This window comes from Ruditapes philippinarum, unplaced genomic scaffold, assembly GCF_026571515.1.
Source record: "Ruditapes philippinarum isolate M1 unplaced genomic scaffold, ASM2657151v2 ctg6110_1_1_1_1, whole genome shotgun sequence".
Taxonomy (NCBI): domain Eukaryota; kingdom Metazoa; phylum Mollusca; class Bivalvia; order Venerida; family Veneridae; genus Ruditapes; species Ruditapes philippinarum.
In genome coordinates this window covers 39,817-59,105 of record NW_026861882.1, presented here as the reverse complement: position 1 = coordinate 59,105, position 19,289 = coordinate 39,817, and the positions used below count along the sequence as shown (strand labels likewise).

At 33.2% G+C, this 19,289-nt stretch overlaps 1 protein-coding gene across 1 annotated transcript in view; it reads right to left on the bottom strand.

Moving 5' to 3' along the window:
* The window catches only part of LOC132717231 (multiple epidermal growth factor-like domains protein 10), a 40,643-nt gene extending 25,127 nt beyond the window's left edge, over positions 1-15,516 (bottom strand). Inside the window, exon 1 of the mRNA XM_060700663.1 lies at positions 15,317-15,516. Within this exon, the coding sequence (XP_060556646.1) occupies positions 15,317-15,337 (21 nt within the window). The 5' untranslated portion in view covers positions 15,338-15,516. The remainder of the gene's footprint in view (positions 1-15,316) is intronic.
* Positions 15,517-19,289: the final 3,773 nt, after the last annotated feature.

The window sequence follows — 19,289 nt, the reverse complement described above, 5'->3', positions numbered from 1 at the left end:
ACAAGCAACATTTTCAATTTTGATGTTTTGAATGTTCTTAAAGGAGTTTTTCTCTATTCTTTGTTGGAATTCATAGTTAATGAAAACATGATGACCAAAGTTTTAATACCTTGCGTGATTATATTTCTTTAATTTTATGATTTTGTATTTCGGTTATTTCATTGTATATATAAACACTTATTTTTTGTCAACATACTCCTTATGATATTTTATATGTTGAATAATAAGTTTAGAAAAGAGCGTGCATTTGCGTAAAACGACCGACGTTACGTAAGCTAGTCAGTTAGCTTCCTAACATGAAAAATTCCAAAGTGCCCGGTGGCAATTTAACTTACAGAGGTGAGGGTGTAAGTGTATAAATGTTAAACAATACCGACAACATCTTATGATACCATAACTACGACTCGTATAATTGCTGAATATCTAGTGTAAATACCTTTCAATGTTCATTGTAAGTTTAGATTAGAAACAAATAACTTCCTAAAAACAGTTTTACATGTTGTTTATTTCACTCAATTTAATGTATATGTTTCTTTTCCTTATAAAAATTTAAAAAAAAACTTTGCTAAATTTCATGACTTCCCTATCCTTAAAAGAGTATTTAAAACAAGTTTCATAAATACGACAAGTGTCGCAAAAGAGTAACTGTCGAGTGTTGTCAAGTATTAGCTTATATGGTCATGAGTATTTAATCGATCTCATTTATCTTTTCCATTGATCATTATCAGATAAAAAAGGACAAAAATTATGCCACGTTATTTATGATGCATTAATGAATTTATTTATCTACAATTAAGTTGAAAATTGTATATATCAAAGTTAAAGAGAAAATGGCAATTTAAGTCAGAAAAACTTGCACAAATTAATATACTGTAGCAAGTGAAATGAGTGCAGCAAGTCCAATAGTGCAGCATGTCCAATTCTGCAGCAAATCTTATACAGTGCAGCACGACCAAGGAGCGCAGCAAGTCTAAGAAGCGTAGCTACCTAGTTCAATAATGCAGTAAGACCAATAGTGCAGCAAGTCCAATACTAAGGAGCACAGCAAGTCCAAGGTGTGCAGCAATTCTTAACCAATAATCACAAGTACCACTCGAAATATCAATTAAAATCTCATAAGTGGAACCAAAACTTTACAACAATATTAAACCAGAATTTGATAATCCGTACATATCTATATACAAATAAAAGGTTCCTTTCCAGCTCACTATAAATAGACATGCTGCTTGTTGTATGCTTAACACATTGACTTACAAAATTTTAGATGTGCTCGTTCGAATTCTTTACTTTTACCAAATCCCCATTTTTTTCACAGGCATACTTTAAAATACATAAAATTGAACAAATAATTTAATGCCTTTAGAGATTTCCCTGCTAAATATTCTTGATTCAAAGTAAGAAGTAAAACTACCAGTATAGTTAAAGACAGTACCTTAATAATTGAAATTGTCAACTAAAGAATATCCTTAAATGTCCAATGCTCGTTATTTCAAATCAGACCCATCATCCTACTATAACCATAACCGTACTTTTAACATTTGTATACTTTTACTCCTAATAAAGTCCAGTAATTATGCAATTCATTTTAGCTTTCGTAAGTCTTCAGGTGATTTACTTAAAATAGCAATACTATCAGCAATTAACAGAATAAATGTAATATCATCGTTAAACCAGAATTACGGAAGGGCAGCTGATGTCTCTCCCACTAGTAAAGCTGGACAGTTGCCATATGAAAAAAAATAAATACACAAGTGAGTCATTTGTAGATCAGACTTTCCAAAAAATACACTAACAGTTCAACTTGACATTTTGTTTATCTTATTACAAAAAATCACATGCACCGTTGTACAAAACGAATGTCAAAACTTATAAAACTTAGCAAAATGAATGAGGTATTTAATTATGTAAGTATGCACATCCGTTATATGGAACTGTTATGTCTTTAAAAGAGCGGATATCAAAATATCAACATGCAGTCAAATGTTTTAAATGCTTTTAAAAAAGTATTTACAATAGTGTTAAACACATAAAAATATAAACAGATATACAGCACTATACAATTAGGAAATAGTTTGTGTTTGATATAATGTCGTCCATTGTTTATAATTTAAATTGTTACTCTGTTCTCAGTCCGACTCTTTTAATACAGTTCATTGTTGTTGATGACCATTTATCTTCGCACGTGCTTACTGTGATAAGTCCATCAATGATATCAAGTGTCTGGACGAATTTCTCCATATTCATGCTCAGAAACTGTAAAGAATGAAACGAAAAGAAAGATATATTTAAATCATTTAATGAAACCAACTAAAATGTAGACGAAAAGTTTATATAAACAATTTATATATTCACACTAAATAACTTAGGTTTACAATACGATGATCTAAACATTAATTCACAAATTCACAAATACCTTGAACTCTTTCGAGATCCTCATAGTCAGGCGACTTTAACACAGTGTTGCTCTTTGTTGCTGAAAAATAAACCTTTCCATATACTGGTATTCTTGAAATATATCAACGCAACTTAACTGAGTTATTGACAACATAACGGATTATAAAATGTGATTGAAATATACAAGTTACGCTTTGGATACATAATTATTTTTCAACAACAACAACAAAAATAACAACTTACAATGCCCGCACATTTATCTCACATGCGATTAAATGATTTGCACACCATTTTAACTTCAGAACAATCAGTTATGCAAAAAAGCACGAATGTACATCTTCATTGAAATATTCAAAATGCCAAATATTAAATATTACCAAGGTAAACCCTTAAAAATATTCAAGATATGTTATGGTATTATAGGTACGAAATAAATTGTTAGTAATTAAATATACGAGTATCTTAAATAAAATGCACAGAAAGATCTGAAGAAGCCAATTAAAAGTCTAGAAAAAAAACCCAACAAGAAATACCTTGTATTATTCCATGCTTGCTTGCACTGCCAGCATTTGCTGAATTTCCACATTCCATTTCAATGCCTGAAAATATTTGAAAAATTATGCTACCATTTATCTAAGTTATTACGACTGAAAATATTTGAGTAATTACGATACTATTTTATCTAAATTATTACGCTTGAAACTCAATGGTAAGAACATATGATTCAGATTGAAAGTCATTTAATTAAGAACTGACCGTGTAAATGGAGATATAAGGGGAGCGGTGGTCTATTGGTTAAGGTGTATGCCTCTAAATCCAGGGATCATGTGTTCGAGCCCTACTCGGGTTACAACCCGTTTTTTATATGACACCATGACTGGTTGGTTCAGGGAAACGGACTCAAAAATGATTGATATTAGTGCAAGAACTTGTTTCGCAATCGAGCTTAAATAAATATGTTAAAAATTAATATGAAGAACATAAGATTCTTGATGAAAAATAATCATCTAAAAGTTAAAAATAACATTTATATATATATTTACCAGAGTTTTCATAAACAGGTCCTTTTGTTTTGTAAGTATCATTGACCCTGTAATGTACATGAAATGTTGGCCATATTTCTTTTAGATCATTTAACTTGTCATTAATATATATGCAGTACTCAAAAACTGTTGTAATATATTCATGTTGACAAGAAAATATGATGGATAAAAGTGATTCTAAATACGCGGAAGAAACAAAAAGCTAAAGAAAAATATAATGATGTGTTGCTTTTTTAACATCGTATTTAAAAGTACCATAAACAGGCTTTCGGGATTATCTCACTCCTACAAATGTTTTTTAAATTTGATAGTACTCTTAAGTTTAATTGAAAATCTTTGATTGTTTTAGAGAAATGTAACTTAGCAAAATGTTAATCAAGAAATTCAAAGATAAATAGGAAGGGGGGGGGAGTTGAGGGGTGGTATAACTCAGAAAAATAATAGAGTTACATGTCCTTTTGAAATGCATTCCAATTTAAAATTGCAACAAGTTTGACAGTTTTTCAGGAAGTGACCTTAGAAAAAAAACAGTAAAAAGTACATAACTTTGAAAATATCAATTCTGGGATTATCTGCCCTGTCACATGTAAAACAAGTCTGAAGTTTTATAGTGTCTGCGAAAATAGTTCTTCGCAAAAAAGGTTAATCAGGGATAAAATCAGGGCTAAAAAGTTGAAAAAGAGACATAACTTTGCAAAAAAAAAAAGAAAAAAGAAATGACTTTTGAAATTGTGTTCATTCATCATGTTCATGACAAAAAAATGTATACCAAGTTCGAACTAGTTACTAGGTTCAACAGTTTCCGACGGCGAAATTAACGAGAGGGTCATGGCAATAGTTTCACTTCTTTCTTCATTTTGTTTTTTGAAAAGTGGAACTCAGAAGGCGAAAAGTTTTTAGAATTTTGACATAATTCATATATTGTATAGTATTTTTACAGTATAAGTTCTATCTTGGACTTTAATTCAGTTGAATATATTAACAATCTTTACCTTTTACGATATTTCCGGAGAATCAACGTAACCACAAATATGATGTTAACAACTAATGACACAGCAAAAAATGTTCCAAATGATATAGCAGCTGTATTTACTGACTGCTCTGAGGAACTTGAGTCTAAAAAAACAGCGATAAACAACAACAATTATCTTACCTTAGAAATAAAAGAGTGCTACATGGGTATACTTTAAGACATATTAAAAAAGTAAGTACATAAGTATATCACTATAAATTCATCAATAACATAAAATTTAATCAAAATGTCTTGCTTTTAATTGGCTTTCAACATATTGTATTTTTATTCTATACATAAAAACACGGGTATAATTGTTGTCGCAGGCACTTAAAAAAAATTATTTTTATCATTAAAATTCATAATCGTTAACATTATTTTTATCATCATTTGCAGCGGAAACAAGCAACATCATCATCATTCCAAATATACAGAGGAGACATAATATGACATTACCACATAGCATAGCTAAAAATGAAAAGCATATATATCACGAATGGTGAAAAAAACGAGCTGTTTTGAATAAATCTTGCCTGATGTCAGAGGACAAATGGGGTCATTCTTTACTTTCATTTTGCATCCTTTTGTACATTTGCCGTTGTCTTGCTCACAAAGTGTATCGCTGCAATAAACGGAACATTTCTCAGAACACTGTAAACCATGGAAACCATCTACGCATCCATATAGACACTTTCCATTAATTTGCTGACATAAATTTCCAGCTGTGGTTGTTTGAGTCTTGCATGTAGAGGCACATGCACAATTACAACTATCACCATAAAAGTTATTTTTACAACCGCCACAAACACCTGTTTCGATATGACAGGACTTTAGACAGTTCTGCGGACATTGTTTGTCACAGTGGTCATTGAAGTATCCAGGCTTACATTGTTTACACTCAGTATCTGACAAACATGTAAAACAGTTGTTATTATTTATACAACATCTGTCGCCAGAATAATTGTTTAAACAGCCATCAGAGCACGTTCCTGTATCTCTGTCACATACACCGTTCAAACAGTTAGACGGACATCTCTCAGAGCAAAGTGAACCATAGAAACCAGGACGACATCTATCACATTTTTTCCCATTAAAGTTGACACGACAGCTAAAACAAATACCAGTGTCTTTTGTGCAGACTGACTCGGCACAGTTATTTGGACAGTCACGTTGGCATGTATCACCATATTTGCAGGAATGCACTGATAGCATTGTTTTTCTATAAAGTTTCATCAAACATCCATATGAGCATTCACCATTGCTTTTCTCACATTGCTGATTTTTACAGCCGACAGAACAATTCATGTTACAGTAAAGTCCATACCAGCCTGTTGCACAAATTTCACATTTAACACCAACGATCGTGTCTATAGAACATCCGTCTGTGCAATCTCCGGAATCTTTATTACACACGTTACCTTTACACCCTGTAGGACATTGTTGATCGCACAAATTTCCATATATCCCGGTTTTGCATTTGTCACATCTTTCCCCAGCAAAATTACGGAAACAAGCACAGTTTCCAGTCAGTTTATCGCAAGTGTTTGATATACAACCAACTGAACAACTGTTGGCGCATGTCGATCCATAAAGACCGCTTTTACAAAGCGAGCAACTATTATAGGACGAACAGCGTACACAGTTATCTCGACATTTGTATGTACAGTCGTTTAACAAAGGGGGGTTATTGTTGCCGTACTGGTAACCTTTAAAATAACCATCCTTACACGATCCACAATAAGTATTCGATGTACACGTGACACAGTTACCTGGACATAAACTATTACATATTTTACTGGTATCATAATATCCATCCTTACACGACACACACTGACCATTATCACAGTTACAATTTTCAGGACAGTAACGATAACGACAATCATTGTAACCATTGGCGTTATAATATTCCTCCTTGCATGATGTACACGTGGTTCCTGACGTGCATGTTTTACATCCGGATAAACATTTTGATGTGCAGTCTCTAGCAGGGCCCGGATAATAGCCATCATAGCACGCAGTACACGTATCTGCATCACTATAATTATCGCATTGTGTACAATTGTGTGTACATTTGTCATAACATCGAGCACCTCTATGACCATCAATACAGCCTAAAGAACATTCGTCAGGAAAATATTGCCCGTTTTCACATTTTCTATCTATACAGCATGTACAATTTACTTTACATTGTTCATCTGTCTCTGTAATGGGAAAAATATTTTGTTTCATTTACACTACCACAACCTAATTTGCTTCATTTTAAACTTGAATTATGTAATTAACAAAGATGAATACAAGTTAAATGTTGATGCTGCACATCAAAGACGCCGCGTTAATGATGTAAACAGTCAATCAGCACTGAAATCGTTTTGTATTACAGTTGAATATCCGAAGCACAAATCTTTTTTCTCCATGGTCTTGGTATGTGCTCGTTGTTTAATAATTAAGTTGCATTTTTTTGTGAAAAAGTAGAACCTAATGCATAAATTCATAAAGTAATGCCATTCTGTAATTATGATATGTTTGTCTGTTGCGACAAAGATTGAAACGTCTGGTAGAAGCAAAATAAATTGGATAACAAGTAAAATTGAAATGATTGGTATACTTAAATTAAATTTAAGACAATATGTGCCGAGAAAATTATCCCATTTAAAATATTGGTACGAATTGCATAATGTTTCGAAATAATTTGAGGACGAAACTGTTCTGCATGATTCTCCACTTACTGGCCGTAGCGTAACCAGTGCGCAGAGTTTGGCGTACTTTATTAACGGTTGAGGGAGAACCGTCTCTCTGATAGTGGACATGGTTTAGGCTTTGTAACTTGTAATTTAATGATTCGACAAGTGATATTGATCAAGTTGTCCTGGTTCCCTTCCGCCCCGTCAATGACGACTAAATGCTAACATACGTAGCATCACATTAAATTTGGTGACAATTTAAGGCGGAACCGAACTTCAACAGAGGCGGAGCAATTGAAGTGAGTGACACTGCCTCAGTCGTTAACTCTCTCAACGGTTAAGTTTTAGAACTATCGACTATAGACTGGCTCATTATTTATTATGTAGATAAAATTAGATAATGATAAAAAGAATATGACTTTCAATCATGGCACTATCACTTCAGTTAAACGTTTATTCGAATCCCTTGACATGTTGTACATCAGAAAAGCTATTTTTATTAAGAAATTTGAAAACAGTGTGATATTGTTAAAACAATAGATAAATCACAACATTAAGTCTAAAATTGTCTGTATGGACAAATGCATCTCTACAAGACTCCGCGTACACGCGGCGTCTACTCACATTATTATCTGTAATAAAGACTAATGTAAATTTAGTTACCTCCTTCTACTTGGTTGTTGCTAACATTTAACCAAATACTCCATACGAACAATATCTGAAATATGTATAATGCCACTTCACAAATAATACATGTACTTCTTTTCAAACAATAAATATTTATAATTAATCACGGTATTATTCGAATTCAAATAAGTGTGTTTTTGTCACAATCTTTTAAACATTTACCAAAATTAAAATAGGTTCTGTAAATCCTTTTTACATTGCACATTTGAAATAACCTATATTGACATTTGATTTGGTTTGGTTTTTGTTCCCAAAAGAATATTTAATGTTCATACAAATAAACAACAAACAATATATTATAACATAACGTAAAAGGATAAATATGAAAGATGGGTCACCTTTGACGAAATATGTGTGTTTTGATTTGATAATTCCTTATACCCACAACATTTAAATATGGTAGATAGCTTCAACTTATTCTCAAAATAACACTTTTTCCTTCAGTTTAAACTGTTACTTATTTGAACTAATCTCAACTTTCAACTTTCTAGAACAAACCAGTACCGGTGAAACATAAGAAAACATTATCGCGACATTAGAAGTGTTTGTACCTACGACTCGTGGGTTGGGAGGCAATCACCTCAGTCAACTATTAATCACTTGTCTTACGCTGTAGTAAGATGTCTTAAAACTTTATGTTTTATCAAGGCATTATGCAAAAAGTGAAATTTGAAGTACAGGCTTATAAAAATAATGGAAGATCTGTTCATTGAAGATACATCTATAAATTTCTAAAAGAATACTAATAAACACATATTGAATGATTCCAAATTTCTTGGTAAAATACAAATTAAACATTATATGAAAAAAATATTTTCAGCATTAAGATTATTTGGGTTATTTTATTGGAATTATCTGTCGGCAAGGGTATTTGTTAGTAGTATGATATTGTTCTACTTGACGGATCTCTAAAATTCCCAACGCTTTCTTATGACTACATAAGGCTTGGAAAAATCGTTTATTTCTATTAATTTCAGAACCTACAAACTTAGAATGGGATTGTCCCATCTTCCTCCCATGACACAGGTCGTACGTAGAGACGACCCTGTTATGGGAGATATGGTATGCACATAACACATGCACCGATATTACATTTAGTAAATAAACAACAGATCCCCTAATTTTAGGTTATAAATGAAATATATACTCGCCCATATGGTTTCTTTCCGATGGCGAGGGTAAACAAACGCAAACACACGCAAATTTATTTCTCTCACTTGTTTTTAACAGCTGTATACGCTATATGCTTAAACGTTTATGAGTAAGAAAGTAAAATGCCAAGAGGTCGCAAAAGAGCAGAACCCACAAGTCGACCAGGAGTTCGGACACGTCAGTCGTGGGACCAGGGTCCTTCCAGCAATATCCGTGGTGAGAAGAGGGGTGTTGACGTTCTTGTTGATTGTTGATCCCCGGGTGAATCAGTCAGACGCTCGTAAGTCGTCGATTATCGATTTTGAACATATCATTCAAGCTTGTAATATTTTGCCTGCTAATTCAAACAGTAATTCTAAAATTGTTTAGTGTGGCGGCGTGACTTTACCTCCTAGAACTTTTTCTTTACATTTAGATAATCGCAGTAATAATTAACCTTCTGTTGTTATAAATGACTTGCCTGTTTTGGCCGGAATAAGACTGGCTGATGACGATTTATCAGCTCATGTGCCCGCGACCCTTAAACAGAAAACTTGTAAGGGGAAATATATCAATTTGGCTTCACTATAAAATGAGTCTGTTGAATTGTCCGTGTGTTGCAAGTGGTCGGTGTTTCGTCTAGGTAGCGATGACCACCTCGAATCCGCACAGAGGGAGTGAAAAAACAAAATAACTAGCATTGAAAAATAAAACAATGCTCTTATCATTTCTTTACATTGTCCAAATGTTTGGCCTTAATAATGAAATTTGTGATGCATTGTCTCGTTGTCAGCTAATCCATTTCAGAGAAATGGCACCGGAAGCAGACCTGCATTCTCAACCAGTAACATAATTCCTCTTGAACATTTGTAATCTAGAGCTCAATCATTATTACAATCCTGCTTAGCACCGAATACCATTCTACGTATAACACAGCGCTGAATATTTTATGAAATTTCGATCTGCTTATCAATGGCCAATACCAAGCCAACATGTTGTTCTGTTTATTGCTAAGGGAAAATCAGCAGCTACAATTTCTACTTACATTTGCAAAAGAAAATTTCACGTTTCTTGCCTGCAATTCAAAGAAGGCTTTCTATACAAATTATATCATTAAACAATATACAATGTGGACCTGTGACGAAGTTTGTAGAGCACTTTCGTTTTTATAAGATAACATTTATGTCAGGTTTGGTAATACAGTTTTCAAACAGATTATAGGCATTCCAATGGGAACTTATTGTGCATCCCTGGTTTTATGCTTAGTCTTTCCCCTACTTCATATCAGGAAATTATACATGCACTTACCAACAGTTCCCGCTACCTAGATGATATCCTTAACATATAAAGTCCTTATTGCGATCAATTGGTTTCTAAAGTATATCCCAGTGAACTAAAATTGAATAAAACTAACTCTTCAGACGTTATTACATCTTTCTTGGATTGAAACATTTCTATCATTACACTCTATAGTAACTAAAATCTACGATGAAAGAGATGATTTTGATTTTATATTGTTACCTATCCTCATTTAGTGGGAGATGTACCTCATGCTTTATCATATTGGGTGTATATTTCTCAATTAATTAGATTTGCTAGGGCGTGCAGTCGTGTTGATGATTTTAATTAACGCAATTTATTTATTACTAACAAACTTCTTATTATAAATTGAGTAAATATTTTACTAAGTTTAACCATCGTAATCCAGATTTAGTTTTAAAATTTAATTGTAATTTAATAACTCTTTTACAACTAGGTATTAGCAAACCTAATTTCTATGGAGATGTGGTTTACAAACTTTGTAGGACCATGGGTCATAGTAACTTTTCTGCCGTCTTCACTAAAATTATCAAACAGTTTATTAAAAGAGGTTATGGCCCAATTATTTTAGAGCATACCGTCAGCTTGGTGTTTAACCCTTTTACAGTTGGACGTTACGCTTTCCTCTTTTAATTACATCTGACGGACTAAGTGGCGCTGTGGGAGACTCTATGATGGACAGTTCTTAAAGCCCTTTGGGACTGAATTGCCTTAATGTTCGTCTTCTGCTTGCTTCGTCGGGCCCTTGTGGGTGATTTTCTTGTTGCTCTGCCTTCCTTTAAGGCATTGACTACTTTGGTTACGGTAATTAGGCTGTACCCTTTTCTACATATTCACACAATCTTTTATGTGTTTTTTTCCGTCTAATGTAACCATGGCCATTGTTAGAATTTCACTTGGCGGGGATTAATTTTATTTACAATTTCGTGTCATTCAGGAACATATTGGGGCTAAGAGTGTGGTTTGGAGCGCCTTAAACCGGTTTAAACTCCCCAGTGGTTAAAACACCTTTGACTGTTCCTATACTGTACCCCTCTGGGTACCTTCACGTGTCTTTCATGTCTGTATTGTTACTTTCTTTTAGTGTTTACATGTTTTGTGATGTCTGCTTTGTTGGATTTTCGTTGACGGTAGGTATTTCCTCATCCCTCCCCATTTTTTACCCCCTCCTCTTTTCGCCCTTGTCCCTTTGGTTCCCATATGGGCCCGTTTTAGTTTATATATTTTCACACATTACACGACCTTTCGCCGCCCTTGTGTCCGCTCCGTGTTTTTGTAGGGTGTCTTCTGGGTGCCCTACTTTGGTATGTCGGAGGCTACGTCCTGTGAACATTGCCTTATTCTTGTTATTTTACTTACGTTGTGTGTTTGAACTATCTTCACAAACTTCAAGGATTTTTATGATATATATATATGACGTTTTTGTCGTGTCTAAATTGTTAGAAGGTTGTCTCAGATGTAAGATTTCTCGTGATAATCGTGCTCCTGTTTCAGGCACTGTTTAAATTGGCATATTTTGGGTTATTTCGGGTCAGTGAGCTTGTAACTCCTTTTAAAACGCAAATTCATATAGTTATTTATTGTCAGATTTGTCAATAGTAGACAATATATATGTCACAATTCGACTTCATTATTTTAAGGCCAATCAAACCGGAAAATAACTTAAATTAAAAGAGATCCGATGAACAAAATTTCCGTCTGTCTTATTCATGCTTTGCAACATTTCTTAGCTATGTGGCCTACAGTGCAAAGCCCTTTTTTCATACACCGTGATGGTGTAACAGTAACAAGGGATCAATTTTCGGCTGTTTTGAATAAGTGCATTCAAGCAGCGAGCTTTTCATCAAAAGTTCTTTATAAAACTATCAGTTTAGCTACTGACTTAGCTAGTCAATGCCTTTCATCTGAGTCAATCATAAGATTGGGCAGCTGGTCTACCCAGTGTCATAGCCGGTATATTCGAAATCGAGAAATCGTTCAAACAATACATGTACTTACAAGTTTACCGCAAATCTATATGTCTTATGGTTAATTAACTACGGTTAATTATTTCTTTATTTAGATATTTGGATCCTTGTAGATCCTATTCTAAACTGGGCAGGTATTCGCGCACAAGAAAACAGGAAATAGAATGTTTGCGTCCCAAGCAGAACCATTGACTGGCTAGCGGTCAGGGGTCTGAGATGGACTTCCTTACATCACGAGATTGAAACGAAGGTTCTCTATTCCTACTTCAATTAAAATAATACATTTGGGGGAAAATGATTTAATTAATATTTCAAACTTACAAATGAAGAATGTCATGCGCAACGAATTATACTGAAGAGAGGCCTTCCCAACAACAATTATTATATAGATTGATATGTTACCAAGACGGGTGTGGAGATTCGTCCCAAGTGCATATAAAGCCTTGGAAAATAAAAGGTAAATATTAAATAGAAAAAGCCATCAGCTCGTTAGTAGTTTAGGAAATTTTGACTTAGTTAAACCTGAATTTGATTCGAAAACTGCCTTTTTTGCCAAGATGGAATTCATTTAAATGAAATGGGATTGGAGTCTTATTTCGATGGCTTGCGGGATGCAATCTTAAGAAAGTTGTAATTGGTCTTAAAATAATTTGGGGAATAAATTAAGAAATTTATTGGCGGTAAAATTCTGTCGACCGGAAGACGAGCCGATGTGGCTAATTCAGTCTTGTATTAAGTTATCTTTTTTGAAGTTGGATCCGGCTGTGTCTCCTTTTCCGGGCTGGGTTAACCGCTAGGGGATTGGGTATGCCGTTGAACGTTACAATATTTTAAATAGGTACTGCGGAGAGATATCATAAGTTCATCAGTCGTTGTTTTAACTGGACAGTAATATATTTCGCACTAGTACTTTGGTGATTCCTATATATAGCCTTGTTCTTCTCGCTTTGCTTTGCCTTGCCTGCGATTATACTGCCTTGCCTTCCCTTTAAGGGCACCGGGTCACTGTTTTCGTCTACCTCCTGGGTCAACCGGTGGTGGGTGTGAATGGTCATGCGACGTTCTTTGGACCGACGCTACGGCAGTTGTATTTTTATGATTCTCTTACTACGCAGTTCCTATGGGGTAAAAAACTTATGTTAGCTAGCAAGGTTAAATAAAAGTAGTTTGTCTCCATTTAAAATGGTATGTTAAAGAGTCATTGGCTTGAGTTGTAATCATGGTTGATTTATGTGTCTGGTTTTGGTTACATGTTACACGTTTACTCCTCTTTCTGTCGCGGAATTTATATTTATAGCGGTTCAAACTTTGTCGTTTTCATAACAGCTTGTATGTTATACTACGAAAATGAAAGTAAAATATATAAGTAAATAAACACATGTGTTGATTGTATGATTTGGTTCTCTTTATTTCGAGTAATAAAATGAATTTATGTTAAGAGAAAAAAAATGTTTAAATGATTTTCGAATTCTACTGTAAAATTGTTATGTTATTTTATGTACAACGAATTTAATTTGTCAAACATCTGAGTTGTCTTTGTTTAATATATTTATTATTTAACAGACACAACTTCGTAGTTAAATATTTACTATGTGACAAAAGAATAAAAAACAATATTTGGCACATATAACATAGTTTTAAGAGTTTTAAGAGTAAAAGATGAAGATGAATTATGAGAATGTGATATCATAAATGGAAGCTCGGGTATACAGTAGTTGCCTTAACACCAAGGCAAATCTGTTCCTAACACCTTTAAATACTGGATATTAAATATCGGTCACACCTATAAGCTCGTTGACATTTATCATGGTGAAGGTTCGAGTCCATCACAACACCAAGGTGTTACAACTAAACAACAGATCACCTCCCTTGAATCAGATTTTCATCTACGTTTAATTGGCACTTATTATTGATATTATAATTATATAATTATTCTAAAGAATTTAAAGTATATATTACTTGTATTTCATTTGTAGGATAGCTAATAACAAATTAATAGATAAAAGAATGTGATAATTATATATTAAAATAAGATTAAACTAAGATAAAGTTTACTTTTTATATGGATTTCTACAATTTAATATGATACAATACGAAATTTTTAATTGTAAATAAATAAATGGTTACATGTATAACAAATGCAGCAAGGGATACAGTGGCTATTTGATAAACAATAATTGTAAATAAGGGATAATTGCAAACTCATAATTTAAAGAAATACGCTTAAAGCGTTTAACTTAACTGAACGTAATATCCTTTTTTTGCAAGAAATAGGACGACATGGTAGGAATTTTATACACCAATGAATGGTATCATTTTTCATGAATGCAGGGTACCATTATCACATTTTACAATGTAATCATCCACATATGTATTTTTCTTGATATAAACAATCTGTAAATTTATTATATTATTTATTATTATATCATTATATTTATTTATCGCGAAACGAGAGTTCCGTGCGACGGAACCTTTCGGATGAAGCTGTACTGGTTAATTTTCCTGTAATAAAATCTTGAAATCTAATAAAAGATCCATGCAGAGAACATTGCGGTAACACAGATTACGACTTACCATGCATTCTGATTTGAAAAGTATTAGGTAACTGTGCACAGAGCTGGAGTAGACTTGAAATAAGATAAGCTAAAGTTATAAAACAATTGTCAAGAAAACAATACTTGTTTTAGTCCAGTCTCTATAAATACCTTTTAACAATTGTAATGTTTTTTATGCGCCCTACGAAAACATGTATACCGCCTCCGTGGTCGAGGGGTTAGAGTCGATGACTTCTAATCCATTTACCTCTCTGCCGTGGGTTCGATCCCCGGGAGATGCTTTGGTAGTTTAGCGCGGAGGAAGGGAGTCTAGTACTGGTGTAACTCTCCAGGAACGATGGTTAGGAAACTACCCGCCTAAAGGACTGAAATACTGTTGGAAAAAGGCGTAAAATGAAACAAACAAACAAACAAACAAACGAAAACATGTAATTTGCGGTAGAAAAAAGTATGCGGAATTCAATGCGAAGTTATGTTTTAAAACGATATAAATGTTAAAATTATTCTTTTAAATGTATCTACGTACCAAATTTAAACTCCACTTCATTGTTCCAAATAAAGGAATATGTAATGTTTATCCCCAAAATCCCAACATCGATGTATGTAAACCCGAATGAATTAAACATTCAATGTTACCTCAATTGTTGAAAAAAAATATTATTTTCCAAATCAGGAAGTTTAAAAATCTGTTCAAGTGTGAGAGTTATATATACACTAACAGGTACAAGAAGCTCTACCACAATAGCTTATTTATATATCTTAATTTTATCTGGTATTATGTTTCTCACTGAATAAGATATGCACTATTTATACTTGATGAACTAATATTTATTGAAATACATTTGAATTGAAGTGTATGAAAGCCAGTTTTAATTTTTTGAAAAAAAAAATGTTTATCTCATTAAGAGCGAATGGCACATACAAGAAATATTTAAAACACTGTATATAACAGCAAAAAATATTATATTTGTTATGCTATTCGACAGCAGCTGAGTCTTTGAGAAAAAAAACATTCATGATTTACTGCAGAATGGCACGATTAATTTTTGCGAGAAATAAAATTGCAAAGCAAATAAAAACATTCACATGCAGATGCTAAACATTTTGGTTCCAGTTTTCTTTTTTCAATTTATTGCAAAGACATTGCTTATTTCCATTTTTGTCCATTCGACGAATAATTTTCCTTATCCCCGTTAACAAATAACGGACTGCTCATCTTGTTGATTTCCTATAATGAGGTAGCTTTTGCAGTAACCAGACTGAACAGCGCAGAAAATGATGACGTATAGAAATCATCTCAAAACACGTTGTCCATCTATTAAAAGGTACATGTATACTGTTTTGCATTGGACAAAACTGTAGCAGCACAGGGACCGTATATGGTTATGGTATATTCCAAACCTTGCGAATAAAAAATAGAGCAACGAAGTTACTGATTCCCCTTTAACACTATTCTAACAATAGACTTTACCCGATCACCACTGCGTATCATCATACATTTGTTTACACGCATAAACACACACACACAATTTTAGAAAAAAAATATTATGTATAAGTCGAAAACGATAACGTTTACATTATTCGGTCGTAGCATAATGACATACTGGGTTGTGCAAGTTATTCAGTTTTTACATTTTGCACTTTTCTTGCAATATAGAAAATAAAAATTGGAATGGAAATGTAAGTCTTAGTAGGGTAGCGGTTAGAGAGTTCAGATTATGAAGAGTTCATGATAAGAAATTCATTTATTTGTCGAGTTCAAATCTGCAAGAGTACATTATTTTTTGGTGTCTGTAGTATGGTTTTTACTTTCAAAAACATGTTCATATTCTCTTTTATAAACCTTTGATTTATTCAATATTTTGAACAATTTAAAGTTAAACTTTTTACGGTTTAGAACAATTGAATGTTGTTGAATTAAATGGTCATTGAATAGTATTGTCATTTTTTTATATTTAAAAGTCTGACTTCAATTTGCTACATTTTTGACAATTTCGGCTCATTTGTATATTTATATATTTAATTTTCTTCGATTCCTCATGTATCCCTCTATACACGGCTGTGTTGTTTCTAACTTAACATGCTGCGAATGTGTGTAAAACTAAGAAAAATGCCCTTTTCAGGAATCGAATCTTACGAAGCCAACATTCAACCACTACGCTATTGCGCTGAACAGATAAAATATGAGACATTGTTTATGTGATTAAATAGAAGGCAACTATGGACGAAAGTTGATGTACATGTAGTACATCAATTTGTGTTCTTCTATGAAAGTTACACACAGGGAAACAAGTGGAAATCGAATTTGAAATAATGTTAGAAGGAATGGGACAACTAAACGTAGGAGTGACAGGCCAGGAATGGAACTTTTTTTCTTTCATACTATTCCCGTAATATAAAATGACACCGGAAAAATGCACTCGCTTTGGAACAACATTATAAGTTATTTAAGAAATAAGTACACCATAATTTGCCGATGAATTAAGGGGCCTAGTATATATTTGGTAATTTAGTATTTGAACAGAACTTAAAAATACTATCACATTTTGCTACTTGTATACTTATCATTTCACTTACATCACATCACATCAATATTTGACTTATCCCTTTTCTTTCGCAGCCATTTTACGCTTGCGTAAAACCTCGCTTGTTAAAAAATGGCTCGACACCCTTTAAACTTAAGAGTATACTGTAATGGCATTAACGTTGTATTAATGCCAGTGGCGCGCAATGCAAACCATATATTGATATACGGGAATTCCGGATACATATTAGTCCGTATATGACGTATATACTGGAACTTGTAAGTACCAGGTCTATAAGGAGCTTTATTACATTACTAAAGAAACGAAATTCAATATTCTTGCAAATGTGGATTTTTTAATATAGAAATAGACAATTAATATTAATTCCTGAATAACTTTTTCCTATATGAGGAAAGAAATAATCTGGTCTATCATTTTTCAAACATTTGTTAGGATAACATGAACTTGTAAAGGTTGAAATCAATGTAATATTTCCTGGATTTTTTTCACACACCAATTACATGCTAATCATATCACAGAAAAAAATGGGGTTAGAAAGGGTAGAAGTACAATTGATCCTATATTGTTATTAACAAATATTATTGATACTAGAAAAAAGTCCAAAAATCTACTTTTTGTGCATTTATTGATTTAAAAAAAACCTATTATTTTATAAATAGGACTATTTTATGGGACAAATTAATGAATTTGGAAATTGGTATTAATGGAAAAATGATGAATGCTATGACATCTCTATATAGTCAGGTTACATCTAGTGTTAGGGTTAACGGTTTGTAAACTGATTGGTTTGATGTTAAATGTGGTTTAAGACAGGGCTGCTCCTTATCAACTTTGATATGTAATTTATTAGTAAATGATCTGGCAGTATCTATAAAAGCAGCCGGTAAGGGTATTTATATTGATAATGAAAAACTATGCATCCTTTTATATGCAGATGATATTGTACTTATAGCTGAAAACGCAGAAGATTTACAGTTCATGTTAGATATGTTAAATAATTGGTGTAACAAGAATACTATGATTGTACATCCTATGAAGAGTAATATCATTCATTTTAGACCTGTTTCTGTTCCCAAAACTTCATACAGTTTCACATGTGGGGACCACAGTCTGAAAGTCGTTGTCACTTATACATACCTAGGTCTGTTACTGACCGAGATGCTTAATATTAATATCTTGGTGAAATCTGTTGCTCAGAGTGCTGGTAGAGCCCTTGGTCTCCTTATAGCGAAGTCCATGTCATATGGTGGCATGCCATATAAGGCATTCACAAAACTTAACGATAGTACAGTATGGCCTGTTATTGCATATGGGGCATCTGTTTGGGGAACAAGATCCTATTCTTGCATTAATGCAGTGCAGAGGCGAGCAATGAGATTATTTATGGGATTGGGTAAATATATCCCTATTAATGCCATTTATGGTGAAGTTGGTTGGCAACCCTCTCATATGAAATTTTGGAGATCTGTGTCTCAACATTGGCATAGAGTGAAGACAATGGATAGTGATAGAATTAATTTCAAGATTTTTTTTATTTTGTGACAGTAAGAGTAATAATAGTTGCAAAAAATTGGCAATTTCTGTATAAGAAACATCAATTGTCAAACAATTTATTGAATATGTCAATCAATTGTATAAACATGTCTATCAAACATTTTTGTGATAAGATAATTACGTGTACCATGTATACTTTCATTCATGATTGGACAACACATACAAAATGTACGGATCCCTCTGGTACAGGCAGAAATAAACTTAGGACCTATACATAGTTTAAATCTGTTTATGAAACTGAAAGTATTGAATGTACAACTTTGCCTAGTAAATACAAGTCTGCGTTGGCTAAATTTAGATGTGGAGTTGCCTACCTCCGTTTAGAAATCGGAAGATACGAAAATATCCCAGAAGAACAGCGTCTATGTCCGATTCGTGAACTTGCAGTGGCAAAAGATG